This window comes from Barbus barbus (assembly GCF_936440315.1).
Source record: "Barbus barbus genome assembly, chromosome: 3".
In the NCBI taxonomy this organism is placed as follows: Eukaryota; Metazoa; Chordata; class Actinopteri; order Cypriniformes; family Cyprinidae; genus Barbus; species Barbus barbus.
In genome coordinates this window covers 24,415,615-24,433,264 of record NC_136731.1, presented here as the reverse complement: position 1 = coordinate 24,433,264, position 17,650 = coordinate 24,415,615, and the positions used below count along the sequence as shown (strand labels likewise).

The 17,650-nt window shown below is 36.5% G+C and overlaps 1 protein-coding gene across 2 annotated transcripts; it reads left to right on the top strand.

Moving 5' to 3' along the window:
• Positions 1 to 232: 232 nt before the first annotated feature.
• Positions 233 to 17,341, top strand: cfap70 (cilia and flagella associated protein 70). Of its 2 annotated transcripts, none has more exons than XM_079380695.1 (26): positions 233 to 374; positions 2,421 to 2,604; positions 2,997 to 3,095; positions 3,205 to 3,290; positions 3,394 to 3,573; positions 4,379 to 4,561; positions 4,646 to 4,740; positions 4,827 to 4,920; positions 6,642 to 6,776; positions 7,663 to 7,812; positions 8,859 to 8,933; positions 9,043 to 9,134; positions 9,222 to 9,282; positions 9,501 to 9,695; positions 10,667 to 10,798; positions 10,962 to 11,087; positions 12,863 to 12,996; positions 13,074 to 13,189; positions 13,669 to 13,863; positions 14,200 to 14,360; positions 15,589 to 15,741; positions 15,829 to 15,990; positions 16,069 to 16,158; positions 16,591 to 16,692; positions 17,040 to 17,087; positions 17,157 to 17,341. In XM_079380695.1, exons 1-26 carry the CDS (start codon positions 306 to 308, stop codon positions 17,235 to 17,237), a joined length of 3,198 nt encoding a protein of 1,065 aa, XP_079236821.1. In that variant the 5' UTR covers positions 233 to 305; the 3' UTR covers positions 17,238 to 17,341. The 2 variants fall into 2 exon arrangements, with proteins under 2 accessions (XP_079236821.1, XP_079236820.1); XM_079380694.1 differs by lacking the exon at positions 233 to 374 and adding an exon at positions 1,160 to 1,423.
• Positions 17,342 to 17,650: the final 309 nt, after the last annotated feature.

The following is a 17,650-nucleotide window of genomic DNA, read 5'->3' as shown; positions in this document are numbered from 1 at the left end:
AGCAAGGCACCGAACCCCCAACTGCTCCCCGGGCGCTGCAGCATGGCTGCCCACTGCTCCGGGTGTGTGTTCACGGTGTGTGTGTGTGTGTGCATTTGTTCACTACTGTGTGTGTGCACTTGGATGGGTTAAACGCAGAGCACCAATTTCGAGTATGGGTCACCATACTTGACAATACGTCACGACTTTACTTTACTTTTTTTACATATCGCGAGATTGACGCGGCGCGTCGTTTCTATGGAAACAAGCGAGAGCTGAGCAACAGTTGTTTAGTATCGAGTTGAGGAGTCCTTTAGTTTTTCAACATGGAGAGTCACAGAGAGTTTGGGAGAGCTGTGCCGGTGCAGATCAGTGTTCTGTCGGGAAATCATTTGGTAAGAAGTCACTAAAATCATTATAAATGTTACAATCAATCATTTAAATGAAATAAGTATCGAATAATGGCAAGCTTAACCGGGGCTAGTTGTCACACGAGGATGTCGAGTTGCAATAAAACACTAAGTTAAAAATTGTCTTCTTGAATTTGAGAAGAATCTGACTTTCAATAATTCAAGATTCAAGAGTTTTATTTGTCACATACACAATTATACAGAGTATAACCAGCAGTGAAATGTAGGTCAGGTCCGCTCCAAGGACAATGCAATTATAAAGTATACAAATATTAAGAGAAGAAAAGTAGAAAAAAATAAAATAAAATAAAAGAATAAAATAAAAAGATAAGATAAAAAATATAAATATAAATGTGCAGGTCAGTATGTTGTTGACTTAAATAGTACTAAGAGGAATGTGCAAAATAATGTGCAAAAAAGTTGTACAGGGTATATAATAGCAGCAATATGAGGTAGAGAAAAATTATGAATAGCTTACCAACCCTAATGCTTAATAACCCTACCATGAGAAATATTCATTGAAGTGAACAGTGTGACAACTTGCCCCGGTCTCAACTACAACTGTTGCTGCAATAAAATTGTGGTAATATTAATAAAATCTAATCTAATAATTAGTGATGCTCCGATTGATCGGCCGCCGATCATGATCGGTCGATATTGGTTAAAAATAGCTTAATCGGCAACCCCCAAAAACGCCGATCAAAAAAGCCGATCACGTGACGTAAATAACTTGCGCAACTTTTCTGCATGTGGCGCGCGGGAACACAACAGCAGAGCAGAGCTGGCCAGACAGCAGCAAAATGACTTCTCCTTCTCCCGTCTGGAGGTTTTTCAAAGTGTCAGACAAAGACATAAAATTAGCCATATGCAATACATGTCGTGCTGAAATCCCTCGAGGTGGAATACATAAACGGCATTTTAATACAACCAACATGATTAGGCATCTTCGAACACGCCATACAACAGCTGAATATGCAGAGTATGAGAGACTAAACCAGCCGACGCAAACATCCCCATCCCTCAATCAGCCGACTGTGAGTGATGCCTTTAAAAGACGTGAACCATACAGCCGGTATAGTAAGAGATGGAAAGACATCACGTCCAGAATCATGGAATTCATTTGCCTCGACGAACAACCTCTATCCGTTGTGGAGGATAAAGGGTTCCGTCGCTTGCTAACATGCCTTGATCCACGATACGACCCCCCAGGCAGGAAATATCTAACTGATGTGTGTCTCCCCGCGTTGTACAAATCTGTGCACACACACATTGACAAGCTTCTGAATGATAGCGTACATATTAGCTTCACAAGCGATATATGGAGTGCAGACGCCTGTCCAATGTCCCTGCTAAGCTTAACAGCGCACTTTATTGACTCAAACTTCAAAAGACACAACATTGTGCTACACTGTCAGGATTTCACGGGGTCACATTCTGCGGAGGCTTTGGTGAACGCATTTAGCGGCATGTTTCAGTCATGGGGGATCCAAAAAGAGAAAATCCACGCAATGTTTTGAAAAATGTCTTTGTTTTGAAAAATGTTAATCTGCCTTATTTGGAAAAGATGGCATACAGTAGCCTTATGTTATCTTGTTTTCTAACTACAATCAAATAAATATTGGTGGTTCTTTAAGATTTTGGCTCTTTAAGATTGACTCTAGCATATTTCTACTGATAAAAGATTCCCATTCCCCTGCCATTCTGTGATCGGCAGTGATCGGCAATCGGCAGATCATGATTTTGGTGATCGGTAATCGGTGATCGGCCCCAAAAATGCTGATCGGAGCATCACTACTAATAATAATAAAAAACAACCTTGGCATTTGCCACCACAGACTTGAAAAAGTAAATGTATAAATATACAAAACAACAGAGAGATTCTAAAAGCCTCTTGCACTGTCTGAATGTGAATATTATTTTATTGTTATGATGTTAGTGTGGCATTTTCACGCTAGTACTATAATACAATCTTTGCTGTTGTGTGTTTTGGTATTATAAGTACATTTTTACCCTCATTTGTGATTATTTCAGAGGGGCAGTAGGACTGATTCGTGTCTCAGTTTTGTTCGGGTGGAGTTTAATGGATGTGTGCTGGGAGACTCACAAAAACTGGAGGTTCCTGTGGACAAAGATGTGGTTTACAACTTCACCTGTAGTTTTGAGTGCTCAGACGTAGCACATACACTGGATGATGTGGCACATACACCTGTTATATGTGAGTATTTTTGTCTCGTTTTCTGGTACAAATATTTACTTGAGGGGCAAAAGACTTCTCGTTTCAAAATGAAGTAAGGTTTTTTTTTGTTGTTTAAAACATACAGTAAACTCACTTTTGATATATTTTCAGACAATTTTTAAGACTTATTAAGAGATTTCTTAAAAGTCATTTTGCTTCTTAAGCAAGAAGATATTTTAGATATTTGTAATGGAAAATATATCCAAATTACAAAAATAAGAAAACATTTTGTGCAGTGTAAATTTAGCTACAAATTAAATGATAAATATTCCATCTATCCATCCATCCATATATACATACAGTATAGTTGACTTGATTTGAAATGTTAAATTGTTCATGGTTAAATGTAAACAGAAATGTGTTATTCTCAGTAACGGTGTTTGAGATCTTACCAAAAGAGAAAAAACAAAAAGAGGAGAAAACCACTGTACTAGGACAAGCTGTCGTGGATCTACTGCCACTGCTGCGAGGTTAAACTATTTCATTTTACTCATTTGATTCAAACTTTACACATTTTAAGGCACTTTTTATGGATTCTCATATTCGTGATGTTTAATATCGGTGATATATTTATTCTAGGTCAGTGTAGCTTCTCATCCACTGTACTTCTTCACGCTGTGCCCGGATCACCAGCAGACGTTGCTCTACATGAGGATGGTGTAAAAGTAAAGAGAATGTTCATTAACCACATTTTTACACCACTACATAACTACTGTATGTTTTGATATAAGGTAACGTTACATATTTTGTATGTATTTCTATACACAGTCCACACTCGATGTGACGGTGAATGTTCCCGAGCCGTTGCTCTCTGATGCCCAGCGCTCTGACTCTAATGTACTGATGGTCACTGTGGAGACGGCGTATTCTGTTCCCGACGTCTGGAATCCTGCATCCACACCTCCATCCCACTATGTAGCTGCCCTGCAGATGCCTGTCTCAGCCACGGTAAGAGACAAGTGTTTGTTTTTATTGTATTTTTGATCAAATAAATGCATCCTTGGTGAGATTTTTTTTTTTTTCAAAAACATTAAAAAAATCTAAATGACTCCAAACTGTTGACCGATTGTGTTTCAATTAGATTTATTCTTGACTGTTTTGTATTTTTAGGGGATTTCATGATACTAGACAATATTCTTCAATATACCTGTAAATTATAAACCATTTATTCTTGTCATATAAATAAATTGTTTATAAAATAATTAGTGCTGTCATACGATTAATCGCGATTAATCGCATCCAAAATAAAGTTTTTGTTTACATAATATATGTGTGTGTATTGTGTATATTTATTATGTATATATAAATACACACCCATGCATGTATATATTCAAGAAAAATATGTTACGTTTATATATTAAATATATAATATAAGTTACATGAATATAAAAATATACATGTAAATACATGTAGATATTTTCAAAATATCTACTATATATGTGCGTGTTTATATATGCATAATAAATATACACAGTACACACATATATATTATGTAAATAAAAACTTTTATTTTGGATGCGATTAATCGCGATTAATCGTTTGACAGCACTAAAAATAATTAAAATTCTATTCATATTTTTTTTCAGTTAATACATTGCTTAAGTTGTTCATATAGCAAGTGCCAAAAAATTGAAAGCGTAAAGTTTGTTGGTCTAATAACATTTGTTTAGATATATGCAAAATATTTTTATGTCTAAAATAATAATTTGCCTAAAAATAAAAAGTCTTGCATTGTCTATTCATTGTTTTACAGAAAGAGCAAGTCTTGTTATTCTCCAATGGCGTCTTAAAAATTGGTGGTGAGAAGGAGCCAGTGCCAAGACCCAAAAAATGGCCCTTGGGATCTCTTCTCGCACCAGGGGCCGAGGTCATTCAGGGCCTTTACATTGATGCAGAACCCACAGACACGGATCACGGAGACCTTACCGACATAGAGGTGACTTAAGTGACCATTAATGGACACTTCAATGATGGATGTGGAAGGAATATGTCACCACATTGATCTGTTTGTGTGTTATAGGACAAGGATTTCAGAGCAGATGGTGAGTGTAACCAGAAAAGAGTGAGCTGGGATACGGCACGTCGTTGCTTTATTGATGCAGGAGGTGTGGCCTGGTGAGCAAACAACACTTTTAATCAATGCACTCACTCCTGTGTCCTGAAATTCATGTACTCCAATCACGGCTTCCTATTTTTCTCAGTCTTTCCCGCAGGATTGCAGAATGTAGATTGTGGCCCGTTGAGATCATGAAAGCCATACAGACGGCACCAACCAAAGGTGGGAAGACAAGACAGGTGAGAAGTATCCTGGACTTTAACGTATAAGGGATAGTTCCCCAAAAATGAAAATTTGCTGAAAATGTACCCTCATCTTCAGCTCATCCAAGATGTAAATGAGTTTGTTCCTTCCTCAGAACACATTTGGAGAAATTTAGCATTTCATCACTTGCTTAGCAATGGATCCTCTGCAGTGAATGGGTGCCGTCAGAACGAGAGTCCAAACAGCTGATAAAAACATCACAATAATCCACAAATAATCCACACCACTCCAGTCCATCAGTTAACATCTTGTGAAGTAAAAACTGTCGCTGCGTCCCAATACGCATACTATCCGTCCTAAATAGTATTAGAAAACAGAATTAGTATGTCCCAAATCATAGTATGCTGAAAAGAGTATGCCAAAGATTCCCGGATGGTCTACTACTTGAGATTAAAATTCGAAGTGCAGATCGATGCACACTCTAATGTTTAATATTGCCCACAACACATTGCGCGGTGGGTGAGGATTCGATTAGAACTACAAACATGCATAAAAAGTGTTTAAAAACTACAAACATGGGTGGTGAGAAGGAGCCAGTGCCAAGACTATTGCAATCTACTTGAATTATTTAGAGAAACAGCCACTTTAAAATGCTATGGAGAAAGTCGAACTGTATCTAAAAAAGTATACAAATATGCTAAAAAGACTGATGAAAAGAGGAGAAAACCGTCTTGAACCAGCACATATATTAAAATCTTTTTAAACTACTCATGACCACCTTTACTAGAATTTATTTATTGTGTAAAATTTAGCCTAACTTCTTGTAGAATTTATATTAGATAATCTGTTAAGGGAATAGATTTTTTCCATGGCTTGCCAGTCTCATCTATACATCAACTTCAGTTGGTTCAAAATGCAGCTACCTGTTTGGAACATATTACACCTATTTTACGCTCGCTGCACCGGTTACCGCTGCAGTACCGTATTGAGTTTAAAATTTCGCTTTTTGTGTTACAAGGCTGTAAATTGTCTTGCATCTTTCAGAGTTGCTTACTGTCCACAGTCCTGTCAGATCACTGAGATCTCAGACTATGTTGTGGGTTCCCAGAACAAGACTAAAATGTAGGGGAGATAGAGCATTCTCTGTGGCTGGTCCCAAATAATGGAACACGCTGCCTTTATCTATCAGAACTGCTTCTATATTGTCTGAATTTAAATGTCTGTTAAAAACTCATCTTTTCTCCCTTGCTTTTAATGATAAGTGATTGGGTTGTTTTAAGCTTATATGCGTTTTATAACATGGCCTTCAGATATTCCAAAAGATGGCATAGATTAAATCATTAAGAGCCTGATGAACTGTTAAGGAGTAAGACATAAACAATATCAATATATTGATATTCCCATGGCATGTTGAATTATAACATTCTGTCAAACTATATCTTATAAGTGCCTAAGTAATATAAAATACATACATACATACATACATATATATATATATATATATATATATACATATCCTATGTAAACAAGTAATTGTTAACTATGATGTTAGTGATGAGCAAGTGATGTAATGGTAAATTTCTCCAAATCAGCTTGAATGGCCTGAGAGTGAGTAAATTCTCAGCAAATGTTAATTTTTGGGTGAACTATTCTGATAAGACGGCACTCAAAACCCAAAACAGACGGCAATTAATTTAGATTCCATTATTGTGCTTGTCTATTGATAAACCACAAATATTGCTTTTGTGTGTTGTAGGGGGAGGATGAGGTACAGATCTCATTCCACGGAGTGGTTTACATGGATCTGGTGCCGTTGTTGTACCCTGGAGTGCGGCGTATACACGGGATGTACAGAATCTACCCGTTTTATGAGTCTGATCTGCTGAATAAAGTGAGAGAATATGAGTCACAACCGCATAAAATGATTCATGCTTCAAATCAAGATCAGAGATCTGAGAGAACGGTCTGACACCACTCAATTAAACTGTGACACTTTCAGATCAATGCAAAAAATTATTTTATTATATAAAATGACTCAAGATATTAAGTCTAGTTTTAAAAAATGAAAATTAACTTTGTGCAAGAAAATGATCTGCCCGCGGGGTAAGAAAAATAACTTTAATTTAATTTAACTTTAAAAATAACTTTAAACGCTTACATTTTTAAAAGAAGGATACATAATATGCTAAGTAATTTTATTTCTCAACATCTCAAGTAAATGTATCTTGATGTAATAATTTTTAGATATTTGTACTGTAAAATAAGATTTTTGCTGTGATGAAGCTAATGTCTCCAGTGTCATTTTAAGTCTGGGAGAGTTGCATTAAATTCATTTTAAATTTGGCTTCTTGCCAATGTTGCCTCTGTCTTGCTCAGTTGTGGTTTAAAAGACAATTAATATTCAGTAACATTATCGATTTAGCTGCACTGACACTATTGGATGAAAACAAGATTCGAACTAAACTGAGCTGGATAATGACACTATTAACTTCTGTAGAGCTGCTTTACAACTGTAATGTCATTTCTTGTCATAATTGATTTTACCTTAGTAACACTGTGATTTTCTTGTTTATTAATGTGAAGCTGCTTTGAAACAATCAATATTGTGTATATAAACACTGCAAATGTGACTTGACTAGCTTTACACCATAAAAAATAATAGTACTTTGATGATCAATATTTTTAAATGGTTCACTCAGTGATACAGTAACAAAAACATACATACTATCTTAAGACTGATGGTTTGACAGTGAATCTTATCTTCTGTGCTGTTCCAGACTCAGAGGACCTACAGTGTTTTGAAGGAGTGTAGCAGAACACCGGGAGCACTGGGCCGAAATCGAGCCAATTCCTCCGTCAACTCCTTAAAGGCTTTTCAGAGTAGAACCATGGAGAACCAAAGAGGAAACAACGATGTTTCCAAAAAGGTACAGAAAATTATTATTATTATTAATATCCTAATTAGTTTTTCTTCAGTGTTAATATGTATTTGGAGATGATACGTACTGTGAACCAGTGTTATTTTAGTAAATAACACAGTGTTTTTTTAATACCAATATCTACATGTATGCACACAAAGCATACGTTTTTACTCAAATGAGACCTGATAGAGTTCATGGGTTAAGATCAATTGGAGCAGATGCCATCTCTTCCCCTTTCTGTGCTGCAATGGGGCTCATTTTCGATATCCCCCCTAATTAAATCCGGATCTGTGACTGAGAGACGCTTCCCACACTAATTAGCTGTAATAGCAGCAGATTGCTGGGTGAATCATCTCCTTTAGTCATCTGCCCCTCTCTGACGCCCCGTGGCTCCACAGCAGACGGAGAGAGGCGAGGAACACACAGCCGCTGCACCAACTGACGCCGCAGCTGCCCGCAAGACAAATAACAGCCGCTCAGTCAACACACATAAACACACACATAAACACTATCATAGTCCCAGAAGAGACTCTCAGATGTGTTTCAGTTAAATCAGCCATGTCAGTGGAGAAACAAGTCAGACACCGGTATGAGTGTAGAGTTATAAAATTAACATAGATTATTTGATCTCGAGAGACTTTGATGAAAAAGTTTGTATTGAGATCTCTGACTCATCTTGGCAAAACTGAGCGCTGTTTGAAACACTGAAATTAAAAAAATATATATATTTTTTATAATGTCTATTTACTCTAATTAGACTCTATGCGTTCTAACTGCTGTCTAGACGGAACAATTGAGATAGAAAATAAATCTCAGAATTTTTGGATTAGGTTTTTTTTAATGTTTTTTTATGTGACATTTTTTATGTTTTTAAGTCTTTTATTTAATCAAAAATACAAAAAATACTGTAACTATAAAATAACTTTTTTTATATTTGTTTTAAAATGTAATTAATTTCTGCGATCAAAGCTTTATTTTCAATACACACAAAGCATTTCAAATAAGTATATAAGAATCTACAGGAAAGGCTAACTGATGTTGTCTTTCTACAGCTGGATTCCCAGGGAAAATGTGCTCAGACTGACAGCATGTCTGGACTGGAGCCTCAGGTGAACACGGAGGGACAGGTCAGTTTATCTGTCAATCACATATTAAATTGAAGCAGTGAAATATGAAAACACTCTTGGTGAGGTATGATTTTCACCTTTTTTCCCTAAACTTTTCTTATCATCTCAGATGTACGCCGATTCAAGATCGTACATTATTATTGAAATTGCTGTGGAAAAGCCACTGGCTCCAAAGAGACCGCCGGAGGAGCTGGCCAAACGGTGATAGGAAAGAGTTTCATTCAAATTCAAAGCATTGTGTTGTCCTCAGATCGCCTGCTTCATATGAATTGATTCTGTCTCATACAGGGTGATGGAGCTGGTTCCTCCCAGACCTCCACTGCCTCGACGGCCAGTAGGAGCAGAAAGAGTAAAAACAACATTTGTTTTTTTTTCTCACCACTTCTGTCATTTATTTTCTTCTCACAGTAAAATCTGTGGGAAATCTTTTGTCTATTACAGTTTACACTATCATAGCAAAACAGAATGGCTGGAACGAACTATGAAATGCCTCGGTCATATTATTAATAAGAATAATATGAATCTAATAAAATTATGACTAATAATAAATGCGCTTGTTATTATCAGGCAGTACAGGAATACCAGTCTCAGATAGCGAGTGTGGCCGCTCAGGTGTTGGATCAGTACCAGCAGCTGTTCGGGGCAGCGTTTCTGCCGGGTGGGAAACCTCTGGACCCAGTCCTGCAGGAACAGCGTAAAAACCAGCTGCTTGGGGAGCTCAACTACTCTGGGAAATACTTTGCCTTCAAGGAACAGATGAAGGTAAATTTCAGTCAGGTTAAATGTGTTTTTGAAGTACATTTGCCAGTTCACTCAAGGTTACTTGCAACAAAACAGTTATAAATGAATGGTTCATAATTCCTTTTCCACCCTCTCTCTGACCTTTAGAATAAAGCAGGCTGTTTTCAGTGTTATTTTAGTATTATTTCTATACTATTAGGGAATTTATTAATATGTTGAATTAGCTTTTATTTCTATGATTTTAGTTTTCCTTAATTTTATGTCATTTTATTATGTGATTATGTGATTTTTATTAGGTATTTTTCAGTTTTTATTTTGTTTTAATGTTAGTAATTTTAGCACTTCATCTGAAATTTTGTTTAATTCCAGTTTGCTGCCAAGGAAACATTTCCAATTTTAATTTAATTTTTTTAATTGTATTGTTTTTTAATTACTTTTTCTAATATTTATATTTTATTTTAAATCAGCTTTGTTTCATTTAACACTGTTTTGCTTCAACATGTGCTGCTTCTACATATAGACAACCTTTGTAATGTAAAAGCTGATTTTTCAGATATACCCCTGGTTTCACAGACAAGGCTTAAGCTAGTTCTAGACTAAAATTCATGCTTGAGCTGCCTCGAATGAAAATATCTTGCTCTGACATAATTTAAAATATGTCAGTGTCATTGTTCTCAAGATGCACAACTTAATGTTTTCTTCTAAGGTATTTTTGTAAAAGTTGCTTAAATATCTTAATTTAACTAAGGCCTAGTCCTGGTTTAAACTAAGCCCCATTTGTGAAACCAGGCCAAAGAGTTTAAAGTGTGAAGATCAATATTTCATTTTATTCAGCTTTGTCTATTAACAAAAATAGTTTTAATACTTTTGGTTTAAATTGTCAATAACAACACTGACTGTTTTGAACTTCTATATGTAACAAACTTTGTTCTGATTCATACTGTTGTTTATCAGAGCATATGTAAATGAGCTCCTGATGTTGTATGTGGCAGTACTCTGTGGTGCGGATCGTAAGAGAGAAGATGTTGAGGACAGAGGCTTTCTCAGACCCTGAACAGCTGCAAGCGTTCCTGAGTCAGTTATATGTGTTCCTGGTGGATGAGATGCATGCTGCTCTCAATAAGGTGATGACTCAAAAAATGTATTTCTGTTATTCATTAGGGGAAGCATTTCTCTTACTCAAACTGAGGCTTATTGATCTGAACAAACCTTTAACCTTTATTATTAAGCCCTGGTGCTTTATTAGTGTCTGTATTATCATTCTGTGTTTTTCATGCACTGATTCAGACTCTGTCAGTGGACTCTCAGGATGCTCATCAGGAGCCTGCGCTGAGCTGTGCTCAACTCAAACACTTTGCCAGAGAGGCCGAACTCAACACGGACTACCAGCTGGCAGCACAGTACTACCAGGAGGTGAAGCAATATAGCTCTTCTGCTTTAACATACTAGATTCCCTCTCTAACGTCCTAATAATGTACACAGCATGCTTTTCACAGTAGTTTATAATAAAGTGTAAAGTACATTATGTTTCACACTGAGTATTAAATATTATTTAATAAAAATAACGTATCAAGTAAATAAAGTAAGATATAGTGTATACTGCACATTATGGCATTATTTTCTATAATGCACTCAAAAACACTCAAAACAAAACCCCTGGATGAATTAATGAGAACTGGGGTGGTGATAATAATGCACTCATAATAGTAAAACTCATACATTTTTCAAAAGATCAAATGGGCATTGCAAGCATTTATGGATGAAAGCATTGCAAATCTAAATGCTGTTTGCGTTTTACAGTGTTTAGGGTGCATTGTAAACTACATAATTGTTTATAAACCATTAAACAACATGTCTGGGTCATATTTCACCCACAAATGAGAAGAAAGCAATAAAATATGACATTAATGCTGAAATATAAAAGCTATTTTAGCAACATTAAATGTTGGCATAGTGACATTATTCTATGACAATTAAGCACCCCACTCTCATTATTGTAATATGAAAAATACTGATATATTATTTAAAGGGGTCATCGGATGCCCATTTTCCACAAGTTGATATTATTCTTCAGGGTCTTAATGAAAAGTCTATAACATACTTTGGTTAAAATTTCTCAATAAAAGTGTAAACAAACATCTTTTTTACCCTGTCAAAATCAACTCCGTTTTCAGCGAGCTGTTTTTATTCCATGTCTCTTTAAATGCTAATGAACTCTGCTGACCCCGCCCCGCTCTTCCGTGGGGTGACGAGCAGTACTGTAAACTTCAGCTGTGAAACTGGCTAATTAGCACATTATTAGGAAAGGCGATTTGCAAAGATTCATAAAAACCCTTATACTCACTTCTTCTGTAGATGAAGCTGGATCATGAATGATTCGCGCGAACATAGACGCATTTAGGCAGATCGGGGATCGGCGCATTCACTTCAAAGCGAAAGTAACGTTAATCCTCTGCGTTTTCAGCAGCTCAGATGTCAGGAGTTAATGACGACTGCTATATTCATTATTAAATCCAGCAACAAAACACCTCAATCATTAATCGGAGACATTCTTGTCTTCCCCTGCACTGGAGTGGACACAATAGCGGACTGATGCCAGCTCACTCAGGGCGGGTCTAAGGTAAAACGCTAGTGTCAATCAACTATTGTGGGAGGGGCCTGTGCAGAACTATGTCATTCTGACAGGAAGCTCAGAACAGCCAGATTTGAGAAAGGGGATTTTAAACAAACCACTAGGTGGATTTTTATCATTATAGGATGGATGTGTACACACACTTCCAACACACATTTATGCTCAAACTACTTGTAAAGTGAATTTTGCATCCGATGACCCCTTTACAATAACTATTTACATTTACATTTATTTAGAAGACACTTTTATCTAAAGCCACTTATTTATTAACTAAATTAAGTATTATGTATGCATAATGGTATTATTTGCTGTACTGTCTTTAATTTATGCTGATTTAAAAAAGCAAACACAGTGTTACAGTAATGAGAATGATAACCATAATGAGAAGTACAAAAACCCCTCTAAAATCCTTGGATGTTAATGTAATGTAAATTGCAATCACGACCATTTCAAGCATGAATGCACTGTATTTTGTGAAAAAAATACAGTGGTATTTCAAACTCATCATTTGTGACATGCCAGTATCATTGGATGTGAGTCACGTCTCTCTCTGTAGTGTTTGATTCGAGAGCGCAGCGAGCCGTCCCACTGGTGTGATTATGGGGCGTTTCACATGCTGACCGCTGACCACCTGAAAGCAGAGGAGTGCTTTCAACAGGCCTTATCCATCGAGCAAACACACATACCGAGGTCAGTAGACACAAATGACTCAGACTAGATTTCTAAAACGTGTGCTTTGACTCATTCTTCTGTTGTGTTCGGTGCAGTTTGCTCATGTGCGGCGTGCTATCAGAGATGAACGGATGCTATGAGGAAGCCGAGACCTTCTTTGAAAGGGCGACTTGTGTGGAGCCCAACAATGTGGTTGCCTGGGCTTTGTTTGGTGAGAATAGATTATACAGTACATAAAAATTTGGGGTTAGTAAGATCTATTTAAAAGAAATTAATACTTTTATTTGTCAAGGATTCAATAAATTGATCAAAAATGAAAGACATTTACAATGTTGCAAAAGATTTCTATTTTAAATAAATGCTGTTCTTTTGGACTTTCTATTCATCAAAAAAAAAAACTGGAAAAAAGGTTTCTACAAAAATTGTGGAGCAGATAATTATCAGAAATGTTTCTTGAGCTTTTACAGTATTTTTGGTCAAATAAATGCAGAAGAGAATTCTTTCAAAATCAGAAAAGACTTCTTTCAAATGCATCTTACCCCAAATTTTTAAAACAGTAGTGTTTTTCTTCATTTTTACTCCATACTATATTCATTCGTTTAAGTTTATTTTACTCTGACTGCAACAGGATATAATGTCAGTTTGCAAAATATTTTAAACTTTTTTTTTTTTTTATCAAATTGCCCTCAGGTATATTCTGCCAGACTCAGGAGAAGTTCATAGAGGCAGAAATGGCTTTTCGGGAAGCCAATAAGCAGCTTAATGCAGTCCTGCAGAATGAATCAGCATCTAGACCAGAAATAACCTCAGAAACTCAGTCTGGTCAGAAGAAGGACCAGAAAGATGAAAGCAGTGAGACTCCAGCTGGAAACACAGAGGAGACAGGTGACCACCTCATGTCCATCTGCTCTGTGACAAAAGCATTTCATTTATAGCTAATCTGGGATCATTTGTTGGCCTAATGGTTAGAGAGTCGGACTCGTAATCCAAAGATTGCGGGTTCGAGTCTTGGGCTGGCAGGGATTGTAGGTGGGGGGAGTGAATGTACAGCGCTCTCTCCACCCTCAATACCACGACTGAGGTGCCCTTAAGCAAGGCAGAGATGGGTTAAATGCAGACTCATTGATGTGAGATGGGTTAAATGCAGAGCACGAATTCCGAGTATGGGTCACCATACTTGGCCGTATGTCACTTCACTTTCACTTTCACTTTCACTTAAAGGTGGCTATACAGATGAAGACAAAGCTATACATGAAGAAGACCGGCCACAGAACAGCCAGGAGAGCAAACAGGAAGCACAACAACAAATTCCCCCAACCAGCATCCAAACCACTATCTACATGGAGACAGTGTGGTTTCTCCTGCAGAACTATGCATTACAGGTCACGACAATAGATTTGTTCCTTTAAGACTTCTTTATATAAATGACTTACACTACCATTCAAAAGTTTAGTGTCCGAAAAGACTTTTAATGTTTCTGAAATAAGTCTTATCAAGGCTGTATTAATTTGACCAAACATACACTAAAATCAGTAATATTGTGAAATATTATTTCTACTTAAAACAACAGTTTTCTATTTGAATATATTTGAAAATGTAATTTATTTATGTGATGGGAAAGCTAAATTTCCAACTTCATTACTCCAGTCTTCAGTGTCACATGATCATGCTAATATGCTGATTTGCTGCTCAAGAAACATTTATTATCATCAAAGTTGAAAACAGTTGTGGTGCTTCATATTTTTGCAGAAACTGACTTTTTCAGGTTTTTTTGATGGATAAAAAGTACAAAAAAACAGCATTTATTTAAAACAGAAATCTTTTATTACACTATAAATGCCTTTGCTTTCACTTTTAATCAATTTAATGCATCCTTGCTGAATAAATGTATTCATTTCTTAATAAAACAACTTTCCAACCCCAAACTTGTATATATTCTACATTCATATATGTGACCCTGGAGCACAAAACCAGTCATAAGTAGCACAGATAGCCTATATTTGTAGCAATAGCCTACAATACACTGTATGGGTCAAAAACCTTTTCTTTTATGCCAAAAATCATTAGGATATTAAGTAAAGATCATGTTCCATGAAGATATTTAGTACATTTTCTACCGTAAATATATCAAAACTTAATTTTTGATTAGTAATATGCATTGCTAAGAACTTCATTTGGACAACTTTAAAGGCGATTTTCTCAATATTGAGATTTTTTTGCACCCTCAGATTGCAGATTTTCAAATAGTTGTATCTCGGGCAAATATGGTCCTATCCTAACAAACCATACATTAATGGAAATCTTATTTATGATGTATGCATAAATGATGTATAAATCTCAATTTCAAAAAATGGACCCTTATGACTGGTTTTGTGGTCCAGGGTCACATATTCTGTAGGTTATGATTGTTTAACCTCTGTTTACTTGTGTAATTCAGGATCAAGTTGCAGAATGTGGCTGTTACTTCATATCTGAATTATCCATTTTTTGCCGTTCATTCAGAGTAGACTTCAGAAGTTTTTCTACATAGCATACCAAACTCTTTGATATATCAAAAGAGCTTTTGCAGCTAAAGGTGTAGTAAATGCTGGATTGTGTTTGTGTCCTCAGATGGCCCAGCGTGCTCTGGCTCTAGAACTGCTGTCTCCAGACAGAGGCACCATCAGCTCGTATCATCTCGCTCTTGCCAAACTACACCTGCTGAGAGGAGAACATGACAGCGCTGAGGCCAGCCTGAAGGAGGCGCTGACCGACAACTTCCAGGTCTGCATCTTTCCATTTCCTTTCTACAGATTTCAGTTGAGACGCACTTCAAATTCATTACGTTCGCCTGCGATTTGATTCTCACAGAATCCAGACATATGGGCCCTGTGGGGTCACTTGCATTACGAAAAGGGCGATTACGCTCAGGCTCAGAGCTGCTATGAACGGACGCTGGATTCTGTGCTGGACGCCTCAGACACACACTCCATCTACCTTCGCTTGGGCTCCATCTATCTGCAGAAAGGAGAAGTGAGTTCAGATCAACTGCTTTTGAGTATTTGTAGTTTTCACATAACAATTTTCATGTGTGCTTCATTCCCTCTGTAGTATGAAAAAGCCAAACCTGTATTCCTGCGTGCCTGCAAACGCTCGCCGTCCTGTCTGACTTGGCTCAGACTGGGAATCGCCTGCTATAGAGTAAGTACAAACCCATAATGCATTTAGAAAAGCTGGACATCTCTGGCTTGTAGCTTGTCAGCGTAAGCAGAAGAGCTTTGCTGGAGCCACAATAGAAGGAGAGTCAAAAGTCAAAGTTGACCCTAGTTACATATTCCTGCTCTTATTGTGAAGATGCATGTCATTTCAAAGAAAAAAATACATCAAATTCATATGAATATCAGTTATGTAATGTCTTAGTAAGATTATATTCAAATGCTTAGTTTTATGATCAAAGCTCTGTAGTTTTGAAGCATTTAAGGCAATAATACAAGGATGATTGACAGATGACCAAATAAACATTTCTAAAAAGCCTGATGATCATATTTGATTCATTTTAACATGACAGTAGGCTTTAGGGTTAATTGATTTGGCTTGTTGTTGTTATATGAATTTAAATGTGCTGTTGATCAGCTGGAGGAGCTGACTGAGACTGAAGAAGCGCTGACTGAAGCCAATGCGCTGCATAACAGGAATCCAGAGGTGTGGGGTTACCTGTCGCTAGTCTGTTTACAGGTAAGTGACTGACAAATGCATACGGACAGCTTTCTTTCATTCATTCCCTCACTTTGCACTTTACACTTCTCCACACAAAAATAAAAAATTCTGCCATCATTTACTCTCCCTCAATATCATTCTAAGCTTGTATGAGTTTCTTTCTTCTGTGGAACACAAAAGAAGATATTTTGAAGAATGTTGGTAACCAAATGTTTTCAGATCCCATTGACTTCCATATTATGGACAAAATATACTATGGAAGTCAATGGGAAACGAAACTGTTCGGTTACACGCATTCTTTCACGCATTTCAACAGAAGCATTATTTTGACTGTAGTTTTGACTTTAGTTGCTTTGTCCTTTCAGACTGGCAGAAAACTAGAGGCAGAGCAGTCATATAAATATGCCATAAAGGTTTGTACTGTTTAATATCAATGTGTTTGAGAAGTCTGTGGTGTCTAATTTAATTTTTTCGTTTTACAGATGAAATTACAAGAGGAGTCACTTCTAGAGGAGATTCACGAGCTGCAGTCACGTGTTGGGTTTGGAAACCCTTCCTTCTGATCTGTCTTATCCACACAAATGTCATTTTCAACTATAAAAAGGTTCATTGTTTAATCCTCTTGATAAAAAAGGTGTAAAGGATAATAAAATGTAATTTTAACCATAATCAGCTATAGTCTTTTTTTGTTTGTTTTGGCCTTGGTGAAAATGTCTTCATATTTAAGGTTCACACAAAGGATGATAATGATAACAATAAATATACAATATACAGTATTAATGTTATTAAAACTATACAGTTTTAATAATCGTTTTAACTCTGTGAGAATAGGGAAGTCCACACCACAACTATGATGTACAAAATTGAAATCATTTTCAGATCAGTTATTTCCAACTAATAAACAATAAAAACACTGACAGCCAATCAGAATCTATCTGATAGTCTGTTCAGGGATAAAAACAAAAATGACTAAAAC